General features: G+C 41.7%; 2 protein-coding genes and 1 long non-coding RNA gene across 8 annotated transcripts in view; 1 reads left to right on the forward strand and 2 right to left on the reverse strand.

The window, feature by feature from the left end:
- Nucleotides 1-4,054, reverse strand: part of osbpl1a (oxysterol binding protein-like 1A) — a 26,755-nt gene extending 22,701 nt beyond the window's left edge. For 2 of the 5 annotated variants that reach the window (XR_006832069.1, XR_006832068.1), the window contains exon 1: nucleotides 2,595-4,054. The gene's annotated coding sequence lies outside the window, so the exon portion shown is untranslated. The remainder of the gene's footprint in view (nucleotides 1-2,594) is intronic. The other 3 variants (XM_046300908.1, XM_046300910.1, XM_046300909.1) reach the window with 3 other exon arrangements.
- On the forward strand, nucleotides 3,366-11,402 carry LOC123996996 (deoxyhypusine hydroxylase-like). 2 transcript variants are annotated; one of them, XM_046300913.1, is made up of 5 exons: nucleotides 3,366-4,011; nucleotides 4,393-4,698; nucleotides 4,814-4,890; nucleotides 9,467-9,719; nucleotides 10,639-11,402. In XM_046300913.1, the coding sequence occupies exons 2-5, from the start codon at nucleotides 4,425-4,427 to the stop codon at nucleotides 10,953-10,955; spliced, it is 921 nt and encodes a 306-aa protein (XP_046156869.1). In that variant the 5' UTR covers nucleotides 3,366-4,011; nucleotides 4,393-4,424; the 3' UTR covers nucleotides 10,956-11,402. The 2 variants fall into 2 exon arrangements, with proteins under 2 accessions (XP_046156869.1, XP_046156868.1); XM_046300912.1 differs by having other exon boundaries at nucleotides 3,373-4,041.
- LOC123996997 lies at nucleotides 11,295-14,451 on the reverse strand. The gene is made up of 3 exons (XR_006832070.1): nucleotides 13,950-14,451; nucleotides 12,095-12,191; nucleotides 11,295-11,921 (listed from the first exon to the last, which is right to left on the reverse strand). It is a non-coding gene; the product is annotated as an uncharacterized LOC123996997 (long non-coding RNA).
- Nucleotides 14,452-16,001: the final 1,550 nt, after the last annotated feature.

A 16,001-nucleotide genomic window follows, 5' to 3' on the forward strand; every position in this document is an offset into this window, starting at 1 on the left:
GCACAGAACGCAAGAGAAGTGACACAATTTCCCTAGTTAAAAGAAATTCATGTTAGCGGGCAATATTAACTAATATTAAATATATATACACTTGTGTATTGATTTTAAGAAAGGTGTTGATGTTTATGGTTAGGTACACATTTGTGCAACGACAGTGCTTTTTTTGTGAATGCGCTTGTTAAATCACCCGTTTGGCGAAGTAGGCTGTGATTCAATGATAAGCTAACAGGCACTGTAAAGCAGGACAAGCTAGATGAACTAATAATATCATCAACAATGTGTAGTTAACTAGTGATTATGTTAAGATTGATTGTTCTTTATAAGATATTTGGGGTGGCAGGGTAGCCTAGTGGTTAGAGTGTTGGACTAGTAACTGGAAGGTTACAAGTTCAAACCCCCGAGCTGACAAGGTACAAATCTGTTGTTCTGCCCCTGAACAAGGCAGTTAACCCACTGTTCCTAGGCCATCATTGTAAATAAGAATTTGTTCTTAACTGACTTGCCTGGTTAAATAAAAGGTAAAATAAAAAAAAATATATGTTTAATGCTAGCTAGCACCTTACCTTGGTTCCTTGCTGCACTCGCATAACAGGTAGTTAGCCTGCCACGCAGTCTCCTCGTGGAGTGCAATGTAATCGGCCATGATCGTTGTCCAAAAATGCTGATTACCGATTGTTATGATAACTTGAAATCGGCCCTAATTAAATAAATAAAAATCATTCTGATTCAAATCGGTTGCCCTCTACTTTCAATACCTCAACTTAAAAGGATAGCAGCCTTTTTCTAAGATGTTTAATGAGTTGGAGAACAGATTGGGAGGAATCTTATGCCATTCTGCCATAGAGAATCTTCCCATAGTCTTGAGATCCCTTGTCTGCACTTATAGACTGCCCTCTTCAATTCAAAGCAAACGTTTTCAATGGTGTTCAAGTCCGGAATATGAGATGGCCATTAACAATTTCTTTGTGGATTTTGATGAGTGCTTGGGGTTATTGTCTCACTGGAAGATCCACTTGCGGCCAAGTTTCAGCCTCCCGGCAGGGGCAAGCTGTTTTGGGTTAAAATGTCCTGGTACTGGGTAAAGTTCATGATGCCGTTGACCTGAACAAGGGCCCCTGGACCAGTGTAAGCAAGATAGTCCCATAACATCAAAGATACAGCACCATATTTTACAGTAGTTAGGCTTATGGGGATCTTTTCTGCTTATGCATTTTCATTTCGATGCCAAACCCACCACTGGTGTACGTGGCCAAAGAGCTCTATATTCATGTCTTCTGACCAAAGCACTGGTTCCAATCCAAGTGCCAAGGCCATTCAGCAAACATTTACATTTGTTGGATGACATGGAAATAGAGCTCATTGGTCACAAACACCAGTGGTGGATTTGGCGTCGAAATGTGAATGCGTGAGCAGAAAAGAACCCCATACCTACTGTAAAATATGGTGATGGATCTGATGTTATGGTGCCATTTTTAAATGGTTAATTGGCCACAAAAATCCACATTTTGCAAGATCCATCTCAGTCTCCGGACATGAAACGCATTGAAAACCTGTGGTTTGAACTGAAGATGGCAGTCCATAAGTACAGACAAGGATATCAAGGATCTGGAAGGATTCTGTATTGAGGAATGGTCTAAGATCCCTCCCAATATATTCTCAAACTCGCATTATCCTCGCAAGGTGAGGAATTGAAAACGGGTGTCAATCATTTTGACCCATACCTTTTAGATAAAAAAAAAAAGTGTTTAAAAAAAATGTCTATGAGTAAGCGTATTAATTAGAATAAAATAATTTTGCATACAATATAATTCAGTATTTTAATGATTTATTTGAGTAATTTTCACTCACCTTCATAAAGGGTGTCAATTTCAGAACCTACTATACAGCAATTCAGCAATCATGCTTCTAGGCTTAGTTTATTTATTTTTTTAAACCAACAATGTAAAAATAAAACATGATTATTTCTGTCATCCCCTGGTTTTGAGCCATCTCACCACTGGTAAATGTAACGTTCTAGAAATGAAAAAAACATTGGCCTATCTTGTGACATCCTTGATGAGAAGCCATTACTTAGCAAAACTAAGTATGTGACTAAGTAGCTGATTTGAAATGTCCTGAAATTGTCACAGGTGTTTGATAGACAAAACGCCTAGATGGGTCAATTTGATTGGAGTAGCCAATGGGATGTGTTTGAAATGTTATCTGAAATGTTTAGGCTACAACATCATGATCTTTGCAAGAGGACAAGATATTGGGGGAAATAAACTCCCCACATGAAGACCACATTTTTTCATCACGTCATACATTGGGCAACCTTAAAAGACAAATAGATATATTCGTGAACAAACATTACTGATGATAGGATTAATTCCCTAATTGACATAAATCGTGAATGAGCTTGAAAGGTCAAGGGGTCGTGTTCAGTACGGAGACAACGTTTATGAACGAAGTGACACGTTTTGCCTACTAAATACGACCCAGATAATTTTAGAACATTATTGGCTACTTTAGGACTATTAACACCAACACTGGCCACAAACATGAAGACATGTAATGAAAGAAACAATTCAAATAAAAACAAAATATGAACTAACCGTAAAAATCGTTCTGCGGGTGTCCTTCAGCCGGGGGATTGTTTTCGCAGTCTTTGCTGCTCAACTTCTTCAGAAGTAGGCTAGGTTACCATTAGCATGTGATTTTCTAATCCCTCGGTTGGAACTCTTCCTGTTTTGTGCGCTCTCGGGTGAAAGTGTTTCGCAATACGCATAAACTAACTACATCACAAGTCAGATCAGCAGGCCACATAGTTGGGAACTGTATCAAGCATCCTGCATTTCAGCCTTTAATTACAACGACAATTGATAAGTGCCAACTGCGAGCGTGTCACACATCTATGTTTACAGTGATCAGCTGATCTCAGGTATTCACGATGTGCACGCGCACTTGTCCCGGGCAAGTGTTGCATTATCCAAAATGCTCCTCTGATTACATTAATTTGATATTAATACTTCTGTACCCTATGTAAATCATAGACCTATTTCTACTGAAATTATATAGCCTAGTACAATGCATGTGTTATTCTTCTGGGATATACTTACCATATAATGAATTAATTTACTTTCCAACGCTTCAATATTTTCCAATACAAGCTATTAATTAATTATCGACGTGAGTGATTATGGCATTTTACTATAATCATTTGAGTCCTTCCATTTCATATGGTAAACTAAACTGTGCCCCGGAAGCGCAAGGTTGTTGTGTTTCTTGGTCACGCGCAGAGACTGTGTGTAAAGATGATCTATTATTATTACACGATAGTCGAGTGACCGCTCTAACCACAGATTGAACAAAGACACAGATATTTCACCGGATGTATAAATGTGAAGCATTCACTTCGCCTTTCTACTCACTAGGGAAGTGCAAAAAAAAAAAAAATTGTAGTGGGAGGAATTCCAGTGGCCGGCAGTGGGAGAAGATTGAACGAGATGCAACTTTTCTTATTGATGAAACATTTGATCTCAGTACAGTTTTATGTTCCCAAAACTAAAATATGTTATGAACAGAGTGGACTGAGTTTTGTAGACTAAGATTTGGCAAGTTTTTTTTGTCGCGTTGATTAGGAGCCAAAGGCGAATTGAGTTTTTGCACACGTGCACTTCCCTAACGGAAATATGCAAAAATGAAAAACAGGCACATCTCCACAGTAAATTAGTTTTCTTTCGCCCAAAGTTGCCAACATACCACGTGCGTCCGTCATTCAGTGCATCAGTAACAACTATCCATTACGCAACTTATATTCGATAAAATAAACCTCACGTAGCAAATTAGCAATTATATTTTTTGTTGACCAAATTCGACACTCATTGACCTTACAAAAACTCCTCACTTTGTGGTCTTCTTTTCGTGGACCGAATTTGGGCAAAGTAAACCCTCTCGGGTCGACTCATCCTCTCTGCTTTGTGCCTGTGGAACGTTCTTGTTTGTCCATGTGGGAAATATGAAGTGCTGCTTGTAGTGAACTTTTACAGACAATTCAGTAAAGTGAGTATGATTAATTATCTTTGAGCTGTTTCGGTGAAGTATTTTACTAAGCGAGATTCGGCTTGTATATGGCATGATATTCATTAGCAAACTTAGCTATAGCTAGCCATGTTATCAAACATCTTTGCTAGCTAACGTTAGCTTGCTGGTTCTGTAACTAAAGCTAGCTAGGCTGCTAGCCTGAAAAGCATAGCTGATGTGAACCAGCAATGCAGCTGTCTAGTTTTATACTAGGGAAAAAATGTTTGTTGATTGAATTTCGTATTTTGTACTAGATGTGCAATAGCTAACTACATATTCAGTTAATTCATTTAACATCCTCACCGTTTCTGATATTTCCCCCTTTTTCAGATACAGTAGTTACAGCCATTATTATTCTCAGAATGGCAAGTGAGCAGGAGGTGGCAGCAGTGGGAATAATTCTGGTCAACCCAAAGCAGGACCTGACAACACGGTTCAGAGCACTCTTCACTCTGCGTAACCTGGGTGGACCAGAGGCAATAGAATGGATCAGTCAGACTTTTGTGGATGACTCTGCTCTGTTGAAACATGAGTTGGCATATTGCCTGGGTCAAATGCAGGATGAGAGAGCCATCCCCACGCTAGAGACTGTTCTGAAAGACACAACACAGGAGCCTATGGTCCGGCATGAAGCAGGTCAGTATGCCAGATCATGAGTCCACTCTCATTCATATACATACTGTATTGATAAACATGTTCACAGAATGTAATAGTGCTTATCTAAAAGGTTCACTTTTTAATTTTTATTTAGGGGAAGCATTAGGAGCTATTGGGAACCTCAAGGTCCTTGACATACTGAAAGAGTACTCTGAGGACCCAGTCATCGAGGTATGTAAAATGAGGCATATTGGATATAAATTAGTAGCAAAGAGATTGTGGAAATCAAACAAAACACACAGCATTTACATATAGTAATATTAATTGAGGGGGAATTCCCTTTATGCACTTCTCTCTCTGCGTATTCTGACCTTGAATTTATGCCTGAGAATATTATGCTATTCACCAGCTATTCATTTGGTGTGGAGATATGCCATATTCTGACCGTAACTTAATTCCACCACCTTTATGCCCAAGGAAACCATGAATAGTCTAGCGACCTACTGGTTCCAAGTGGTAAAAGCATCTACTTAATTTTTTTCCCAATAGAAATAACACCGTTCTCCATGCACCGTAATTTACAACTTGATTATAGCTAGGTAAATTAGTAATCTGTTTGGATAAGGGAATTGTAAATATCATGCTTGTTTTACAGTGCATTTACTTTTTCCTCATTGTCTTATTTTACAGCCGTATTCTAAAATTGTTTTTTTTTAATCCTGGCAACTCTACACACACCCCCATAATGACGAAATTAAAAACAGGTTTAGAAATGTTAGCAAATTTATTACAAGTAAATAAATACGTATTCAGAACATTTGCTATGAGACTCTAAATTGAACTCCCATTGCATCCTGTTTCCATTGATAATCCTTAATGTTTCTACAATTTGATTTGAGTCCACCTGTGGTAAATTCAATTGATTGGACATGATTTGCAAAGGCACACCCGTCTATATAAGGTCCCACAGTTGAAAGTCCATGTTTGAGTAAAAACTAAGCCATGAGGTCGAAGGAATTGTCCGTGGAGCTCAGACAGGATTGTGCCAGGGCACAGAGTTGGAGAAGTGTACCAAAAGGTTTCTGTCACATTGAAGGTCCAAGAACAGTGGCCTCCATCATTCTTAAATGGAAGAAGTTTGGAACCACCGAGACTCTTCCTAGAGCTGGTCGGGAGGTGATTCTGACATGGTCTGGAGGAAACCTGGCACCAGAAGCCCTACGGTGAAGCATGGTGGTGGCAGCATCATGCTGTGGGATTGTTTTTCAGCAGCAGGGACTGGGAGACTAGTTAGGATTGAGGGAAAGATGAACGGAGCAAAGTAAAGAGATCCTTGATGAACACCTGTTCCAGAGTGCTCAGGAACTCTGACTGGAGCCCAACCAGAGCCCGGACTTGAACCCTTAGAACATCTCTGGAGAGACCTGATAATAGCTGTGCAGCGACATTCCGCATCCAACCTTGACAGAGCTTGAGAGGATCTGCAGAGAAGAATGAAGAAGACTCTAGGCTGTAATCACTGCCAAAGGTGTTTCAACAAAGTACTGAGTAAAGGGTCTGAATACTTATGTAAATGTAATGTTTTTATACATTTGGGGGGGGGGGGGGGGCTGTTTTTGCTTAGTCTTTATGTGATATTGTGTGTATATTGGGGGGGGGGGTGGACAATTTTAATCCATTTTAGAATAAGGCTGTAATGTAACAAAATGTGGAAATAGTCAAGGGGTCTGATCTGAATACTTTCCGAATTCACTGTACATCTATTTGACCTTAATCACGGGAGACAAATGAAACCAGTCATATGGTAGCAAACTGAAGCATGTCAACATATTCACTTTCCTACAAGGTTTATAAAATACTGTGCCATTATGCAGAATTTAAATTGTACGGCTTTTTAACTTTCAAGGATGGGAATTCTCGAACGTCTTAATTATAGGCTGCCCTGACATTTCCTATCTCTATCATGTTAAATATTACCCACTATCAGTATCATCGTCGGTAGGCCTAATAACCACACATATTCAACTGCCAATTTACTGTTAGTTCCCTTCAGTTGGTATAGCCTACATTATCATTCCATTTGTTTTCATTTACCTTCATTTGAGCCTCTGTAAATGCTGTTACGACCGTGCAGTTGAGGATCGTTATTGACAATAGGCTAATTAAATTGTTATGGAGACCACGTCGTAACAGTTTGAACCCTATTAGAGCATACAATAGACAAGGGTATAGCCTATTATTGTACACTATTCTCCCTATTGTAATTCTATGTACACTAATCTTCCGGAGACAAATATGCATAGTCACACTGAACCAAAATAAAATGCAACATGCAACAATTTCAAAGATTTTACAGAGTTACTGTTCATATAAGGAAATCAGTCAATTGAAATAATTTCATTGGGCCTTAATCTATGGATTTCACGACTGGAAATACAGATATGCATATGTTGGTCACGGACACCTTAAAAAAATAAATAATAATAATTGGGGCGTGGATCAGAAAACCAGTCAGTATCTGGTGTGACCACCATTTGCCTCAAGCAGCGCGACATATTCACATAGAGTTGATCAGGCTGTTGATTGTGTTCTATGTAATGTTGACCCACTTCAATGGCTGTGCAAAGTTGTTGGATATTGGTGGGAACATGCTCAATCAGTAACATGTCTGAGTATGCAAGCCATGGAAGAACTGGGGCATTTTCAGCTTCCAGGAATTATGGGGCAGTCCATTATCATGAAGCATGAGATGATGGCGGGGGATGAACGGCACGACAATGGGCCTTTGGGATCTCGTCACTATCTCTGTGCATTCAAATTGCCATCGATAAAATGCAATTGTGTTCATGGTCCATAGCTTATGCCAGTGTATTCCATAACCCCACAGCCACCATGGGGCACTCTGTTCACAACGTTGACATCAGCAAACCACAAGATGCCATGCACCCACCCTGCTATCTGCCCGGTACAGTTGAAACCGAGATTAATTTGTGAAGAGCACACTTTTCCAACGTGCCAGTGGCCATAGAAGGTGAGCAGGGCCTAAAATTAACTTTTTGGTCCACCAGCCCCTGTGGCAAGTACAGTAGATGAAAAAATCTACCAGGCACTATAATTTTATTTTTCCAGCCAAAATATGTTTGCCATAATTATATTTAAAAAAATACTGATTACCACGCTTTGTTTCTAAAACAAGAAATGTATTAGTAAGAAATGTGGTATTGCTCAATTTCATGTCATTCTTTTGTGACCTCAGTCTTTTAATGAAAATATCAGTCTTTGGCTTCCCCTTTAAGGGCAGGATGTTATTGTGCTAATGGTGCCACTCCAGTCCTGTCACGTGTGAGAGAGATTTGGGATCTGACTAGGGTGTCTCTTTGCTGTCAGTAGAAGCAGCAGACTCAAACCAATGTTGAAAAACAACTTAGCTTGTGAACAAAACAATGTTAATAGCCAAGAAATGAGTTCTAACTTTGTCAAATTTCAAGTGAATTAGACCTACTTTTATGCAAAACATGTATCTCATCACTTCACTCAGTGCCCCTGCGTGAGGTGATTTATAGGCTTAGCTGCTAGTTGGACAAATAAATACTATGAAACAAAACAGCAGGAATACTTTAAATAGGTACTGCAGCATTCTTTAACTTGCACGTGTGCTTATACATGACTTTTGACTGAATTCACAAATGTAATGCTTGCACTGTAGAGCCCTGCAAATTGACCACCCGCCAACGTGGCTGGAGAAAGACTACCTGTCTATACTGAAATCTACCCACATTTGGCTGGTGGGGGATGTTTATGTTATGCCCTGAAGGGGAGCATTTGCCCACTAAAGTTGTTTAAGACGCCAAACTGCATTCAGGTCAAGACCCTGGTGAGGACGACGAGCATGCAGATGAGCTTCCCTGAGACAACTGTTTCTGACAGTTTGTGCAAAAATTCTTTGTTTGTGCAAACCCACAGTTTAATCAGGTGGCTGGTCTCAGAAGATCCCGCGGGTGAAGGAGCCTGACGTAGAGATCCCGGGCTGGCGTGGTTACACATGGTCTGCGGTTGTGAGGCCGGTTGCACTTACTGCCAAATTCTCTAATACGACAGAGGTCGGGTTATGATAGAGAAATGAACATTCAATACTCTGGCCACAGCTCTGGTGGATAATTCCTGAAGTCAGCATGCGAATTGCACACACTCTCATCTTGAGACATCTGTGATGTTGTTACAAAACTGCACATTTAAGTGGCCTTTTATTGTCCCCAGCACGATGCACCTGTGTAATGTCATGCTGTTTAATCATCTTCTTTATATGCCACACCTGTCAGGTGGATGGATAGTCTTGGCAAAGGAGAAATTCTCACTAACAGGGATGTTAACAAATTTGTGCACAAAATGAGCGAAATAAGCTTTATGTACAAATGGAATGTTTCTGTGATGTTTTTTTTTATTTCAGCTCATGGGACCAACACTTTACATGTTACACTTTCTATTTGAAACCTAATATTCTGAACCTGTTCTCAATTATATTCTAGTGAGTCTGACAAAATTAAAATTAAAAGGGATGGCTTAAGATGAATGTAATAAACCCTATTGAATAAACTCAAATAAAATCTGTTGGTTAGCAAGTGGGAGGGTTTTCAGCAGTTGAAAGAAATGTATTCAGAGCGTGCAAGGTAGCCACACCTGCAGAGCGCGATACGCAACTGAATAAGCTAAGTCTTGAATATCAAATACTGAAGTGCGTAGGAAAGGTGTCAATCGGTCCCTACGGTGCCTGTGTGATGGTCATGACAGTACTCTCGTTCTCCTCTAGGTGGCAGAGACGTGCCAGTTGGCTGTCAGGCGGCTGGAGTGGCTGACATCTGGTGGGGACCAGAACGGAGAGGAGGGCACCGACGGAAACCCTTACTGTTCTGTGGACCCTGCTCCCCCAGCCCAGAGGAAGACTGTCCCTGAGCTGAGGACACAACTCCTGGATGAGAGCCTGCCACTGTTTGAGCGCTACAGGGCCATGTTCGCCCTCCGCAACCTGGGCACCGAGGAGGCTGTCCTGGCTCTAGGAGATGGTGAGAGAGACTGGCAGTCCTCCTTAGACTATGCTGTCAATGGCAATTGTCAATAAAGGAATGAATTTGTAGCATTGAAGAGCTTATTTTCTGCAAAATGTGCAGCCACATTCGTATTCACATAAGCACATTTTCTTGTCCTGAATCATTACATAACCCTCCCCTATCAGCGTCTCTGAATCATTACCAAACCCTCCTATCAGCGTCTGAATCATTACATATCCCTCCTCTATCAGCGTCTGAATCATTACGTAACCCTCCTATCAGCATCTCTGAATCATTACGTAACCCTCCAATATCAACGTCTGAATCATTACGTAACCCTCCAATATCAGCGTCTCTGAATCATTACGTAACCCTCCTATCAGTGTCTGAATCATTATGTAACCCTCCTATCAGTGTCTCTGAATCATTACGTAACCCTCCAATATCAGCGTCTGAATCATTACGTAACCCTCCTATCAGCGTCTCTGAATCATTACGTAACCCTCCAATATCAGCGTGTGAATCATTACGTAACCCTCCAATCAGCGTCTGAATCATTACGTAACCCTCCTATCAGCGTCTGAATCATTACGTAACCCTCCTATCAGCGTCTGAATCATTACGTAACCCTCCAATCAGGGTCTGAATCATTACGTAACCCTCCTATCAGCGTCTGAATCATTACGTAACCCTCCAATCAGCGTCTGAATCATTACGTAACCCTCCTATCAGCGTCTGAATCATTACGTAACCCTCCAATCAGGGTCTGAATCATTACGTAACCCTCCTATCAGCGTCTGAATCATTACGTAACCCTCCAATCAGCGTCTGAATCATTACGTAACCCTCCTATCAGTGTCTGAATCATTACGTAACCCTCCTATCAGCGTCTCTGAAAACACCAACACTCACTCAACCCTTTTATACTTCACAGGTCTTCAGTGTAGCAGTGCCTTGTTCCGCCATGAGATTGGCTACGTCCTGGGTCAGATCCAGCACCCAGCCAGCATCCCCCAGCTGCAGGCAGCTCTGGAGCTGGACGGGGAGAATGCCATGGTGAGGCATGAGTGTGCAGAGGCCCTGGGATCCATTGGCAAGGAGGAGTGTATGAAGATCCTGGAGTGCTACAGGAAAGACACAGAGCGCGTGGTGAAGGAGAGCTGTGAGGTAGCCCTGGACATGCTGGAGTATGAGAACGGCACACAGTTCCAGTACGCTGATGGACTACTACGACTGCAGGGGGAACAGTGAGGGCCAAACGGCAAGCATGGCCATTGGAAGCTATAGGAGAACTGCTATACAGCACTTTAAGAGCTTTCCGCAGATGTCATAACTCATAATCACTTAGACCCATTTTCATTCATTGAAACGATCTTGACTCTTGCCAGTGATTGTTGGCCTCTGAGACAAGGCAGTGTAATAATGATATTAGAGGGCATTCAGCCATGTTTTAGTTTGTTTATTCTTTGTTTTCATGGAAGCTACATGAATAAATTGTCAAGATAATGTAATGCTTTTCCCCCTAAGCTCAGTGAACCATTCACATTCATCTTTAATTCAGAATGATCTGATAAGCATCTAAAATCCAAACCTGATTGGTCAATCAAGATTGTTAATCCACTTTTCTGCTCTTGTCATTCGCATTTATTTTTAATCTCAAATGAAAATAAAGGCTTAGGTAATAACATTGAGACAATACAACAATGGTGTCGGTTAGCACTTTCATGGCAGTAGCTTGCCTGTGTTCTAGCCCAGTCAGAGGTATTGCATCATGATGGCTAATCCACACAGCCACTCATACTCCGCCATCAGAGACATTAATAATAGGGTCATATGAATTTGGAAATACTCTACAAGTTATTTCCCTTCAGCTTTCTCATTCACACTGAAACACATTGATATCCTCTGTGCTTTGACAAAGATTACAAATGGAATGAAAATGTAGCATTTACACTTTATTTTTTCCATTATTTTACTAGGTAAGTTGATTGAGAACACGTTCTAATTTACAGCAACGCCCTGGGGAATGGTTACAGGGGAGAGGGGGATGAATGAGCCAATCATAAACTGGGGATTATTAGGTGACTGTGACGGTTTGAGGGTTAGATTGGGAATTTAGCCACTTAACAGTACAAACATACTCTTTTCATAACCCGGATCAGGGGAAAGACATTGTTCGTGTGATGTACAGTATGTGTGCATCTTCAGTTGTGAGCTCTGCAGAGAGTGGAAAGAAAGGCAGCTGTCAGCTCTGGAGGGATAAAGAATTACCAGCATGCTGAGAGGGAGGGCCACAGCTATAGTAAAATGGGGATGAATGACTCATTCCTGTGCACTAAATGTAGCTAAACACAGCTGTGGAAACAGTGCCCGGCCTTCCCTCAACCTACCAACACCTCAGTCACCATGATGCACCCCATCATGATCGGCATCGTTGTTGTCAACACCTCCATCACCGTCATCTACTGGTCCTTTGTCCTCAGAGGCCTTCCATAGAAAGAAAGAGGAAGAGGATAACCCTGTCTAAATAACTGACCTTACAGAGTTGTACTGCTCAGAGTAGATAGCTTCTGTGTTTCCTGTTTTGTCTGGGGGAAATGCTCAGTCCTCCACAGCTCCTGCCATTGGAGCACAGTGGAGAATGTCCTACTAAATTGATACATATCTATTTTGACACATCTAAACTACTTTCCATCAAACATGATTTGGTGGAAACCAGGTTTATATGAAATCTGTCAAGAGAAAGGATGCCATTGACTACTCATGGTCATACTCATTCACAGCCATCATTCTAGTCTGACAGGAAACACCCTTGAGGATTAATTAGGTCTAGGTGTCAAAGGTTATATGGGACACAGACTTATTTAGAGTTAGACACAGAGGAGTGACTCTTGACCCTTCAGTCCAGTTTCACTCAAAGGTCAGGTGGAGTAGAGCTACTGACCCTGTTGCTGACAAGGGGGGGGGGGGGGGGGGTCAGTGCCCCTGTGACAACAATTTTGGAGCCCCTTGTGGCCCCCCTAAATGTGGAGGATGAAATATTTTTTGCTATCGTTCTTTTTTTTCATCCGTTATTAGACAGTGGCAACGATGATGATTATGAACATGGTCTTTTGCCTGCTAATGCAGTGAAGAAAATGATGACAACAACAACGTCTAATGTAACTGGCCCCTCTAACAGTACAACTGGCCCCAGCTTGGCCCCCCCCAGTTGAAATGGTCTAGAACCTCCACTGGTTCCTGTGTCTGTTATTTAATTCCATCTCCCCCACCTCATTGAGGGACATGATTTGGAGGGAAGTTGCTCTCCGGAAAGACAGGGCAGTGTCACAGGATGATATTTCTGGGCAAATGAGGAATGCACTGAATGGTGGGATGAGCCGGAGGTAGAGGGGAGCTGAATAAAAGCACTTTAAGCCTCTTTGTCCATAACTGAAGTCAGAACAAATATTTTCCTACCAACTGCTCAACATTACAAATAGCAACATATTCTCTGAAAATCAGACGTCTTTGTCAGTTGACTTCAGGGAAGTTCATTATGGGAATGAAGATATCCTCTGTCACGACATATGTACTGTATGTTCCCCTTATTTGATCTTTAATTTTGAGGGTTTCTGCCCTGAAAAAAAGATACTGCTACCTCCCTTATTCTCTTATTCTCTTGTCTTATGAGCCATAAGGCTCAGTATGAAGAATATAATGGACATGGGCCGCACAGACCAAGTCTCCATTCAGTTCATTCTTCTTTTCTTTGTAAAATAATCTTTCCACAAGATATCATTCCATGATGGTGTTTTTCACCAACATGGTAAATTAATTCTCATATACCCCTAATCAACGTCCCATTTCAACTAATTCAAATTGCGGATGGATTCCTCACAGACCAGAATACTTTGTACCACGGAGCGTCCTGGGGCCCAGACCCAGCCTGCTGCCAGGTGTGGATCTGCCCCAGGACCTATAACCCCAGGCAGCTCCTACAGGCCGTGGAGAAAGACAATCTCTACTTTGTTTGCCTATGTCGCCTCTTCCCGGGATGCCTTTCACATGCCCTCTCATGTGCTCTATGTCATAGTGGTAGTAGTGTCCTGCTATGCTATCCTAGGACACCCGATCAATGACTTGTACCATGACTTGGCAGGTAAAGTGGGATGATCACACGAGAGAGAAACAGACAGGCAGGGAGGCAGGCAGACATCTTTGTAATCTGATTAATCCATCCAGAGTCCTTTCACTGTGACTCACCATTGATCCTCAGCTTTCAGTTCACCTTCACACTCTGTAGCCTCAATCTGAAGCCATGGAACAGGCATGTCAGCTGGATCTGTGGATTAAAAGGGCTCGTTAAGGCTACTTTTCAATCAAAAACACACATGTAAAGGTGTAGTAGTGACTGAGTTTGTTCTTATATTTCTATATGAGAAATGTGTACATGCCAAACACTAAAACTGTCATTATGTGCACGCAGACTGGGTCTGAGGAAGGTGTGTGTGACTGCAAGGGAGTGGAGAAGGAGGAAGACTGCCGTCGAGGCGAAAAGGTGGATGACCATCAGAGTAGTAGACGTGGGGAAGGGGATCCTTACAATGATCAAATCTCCTAGCATATACAAGCAAAGACAACCTTCTTCTGAAGAAAACAGACCCACAACTTTTTCAGTCAGTTTTGGGTCAGAAGAACATTCTGCCTAAGGTCCCCTGATAACAATTCACTGTCCACTCTATTCTGCTCTCTCCTCTGTCCTCAGTTCCTGTCAGGTTGGCTCCCAATCAGATACATCCTGTCTCTGTTACTACCAATCATCTAATCCTGTTTTTATACAAATTAAATGAAACTGCAACCCAATCCATTTTTTTAACAATGTAATTTAAGCATCAGATGCATAAACTAAGAAACTGTATGTACAAAAAATTATTCTGTATAATGTCTGTACTGTATAGGAAAACAAGTGTAGACAGTTTGAACAATCCAACTGTGCAGAAACATTCATTTGTGTCAGTGCTCTGAGATTTTCCATTTCCTTTTGGATCCCAGAAGAAATAACAGTTGAATCTGGGGAGAATAAGGCCTCAGCCTCAGCAGCTCAGCGATTTAGCAAGGACACACAAGACGTGCTGTCATCACCTACCATTCTGGTCTAGGACCACTATAGTACATAGAGGTGAGCAGCTCTGTAAGAGTAGTCTGGTAGGTCACTACAACATTGGATATAAATATATGGTTCGGCATTAGAAGAGTTTGGTTGATTGGAATTCTTCCATTGCCCAATAAAGGCCAGGATTATTACAGATCTCAGATTAAACGGTGGGTTGACAGAGTGGTCTTGGTAAAAAGATTATTGTCATACATGCTTAACAGTAATACTTGCTGACTAAACATACAAAAATAAAGGAAACATACCCGCTATCTCGCTTTTGGAACTATAGATAAAAGCCCTCTCTGGCGACACAATCACCTCTCTCTCTCTTTTGGAACTATAGATAAAAGCCCTCTCTGACGACACAATCACCTCTCTCTCTCTTTTGGAACTATAGATAAAAGCCCTCTCTGGCGACACAATCACCTCTCTCTCTCTTTTGGAACTATAGATAAAAGCCCTCTCCGATGACACTCTCTCTTTTGGAACTATAGATAAAAGCCCTCTCCGATGACACAACCACCTCTCTCGCTTTTGGAACTATAGATAAAAGCCCTCTCCGATGACACAACCACCTCTCTCGCTTTTGGAACTATAGATAAAAGCCCTCTCCGATGACACAACCACCTCTCTCGCTTTTGGAACTATAGATAAAAGCCCTCTCCGACGACACAATCACCTCTCTCGCTTTTGGAACTATGGATAAAAGCCCTCTCTGGCGACACAACCACCTCTCTCGCTTTTGGAACTATGGATAAAAGCCCTCTCTGGCGACACAACCACCTCTCTCGCTTTTGGAACTATGGATAAAAGCCCTCTCTGGCGACACAACCACCTCTCTCGCTTTTGGAACTATGGATAAAAGCCCTCTCTGGCGACACAACCACCTCTCTCGCTTTTGGAACTATAGATAAAAGCCCTCTCCGACGACACAATCACCTCTCTCGCTTTTGGAACTATGGATAAAAGCCCTCTCTGGCGACACAACCACCTCTCTTTTGGAACTATGGATTTGGAACTATGGATAAAAGCCCTCTCCGACGACACAACCATCTCTCTCTTTTGGAACTATAGATAAAAGCCCTCTCTGGCGACACAACCACCTCTCTCGCTTTTGGAACTATGGATAAAAGCCCTCTCCGACGACACAACCATCTCTC

Source organism: Oncorhynchus gorbuscha, linkage group LG15, assembly GCF_021184085.1.
Source record: "Oncorhynchus gorbuscha isolate QuinsamMale2020 ecotype Even-year linkage group LG15, OgorEven_v1.0, whole genome shotgun sequence".
NCBI classification, from domain to species: Eukaryota; Metazoa; Chordata; class Actinopteri; order Salmoniformes; family Salmonidae; genus Oncorhynchus; species Oncorhynchus gorbuscha.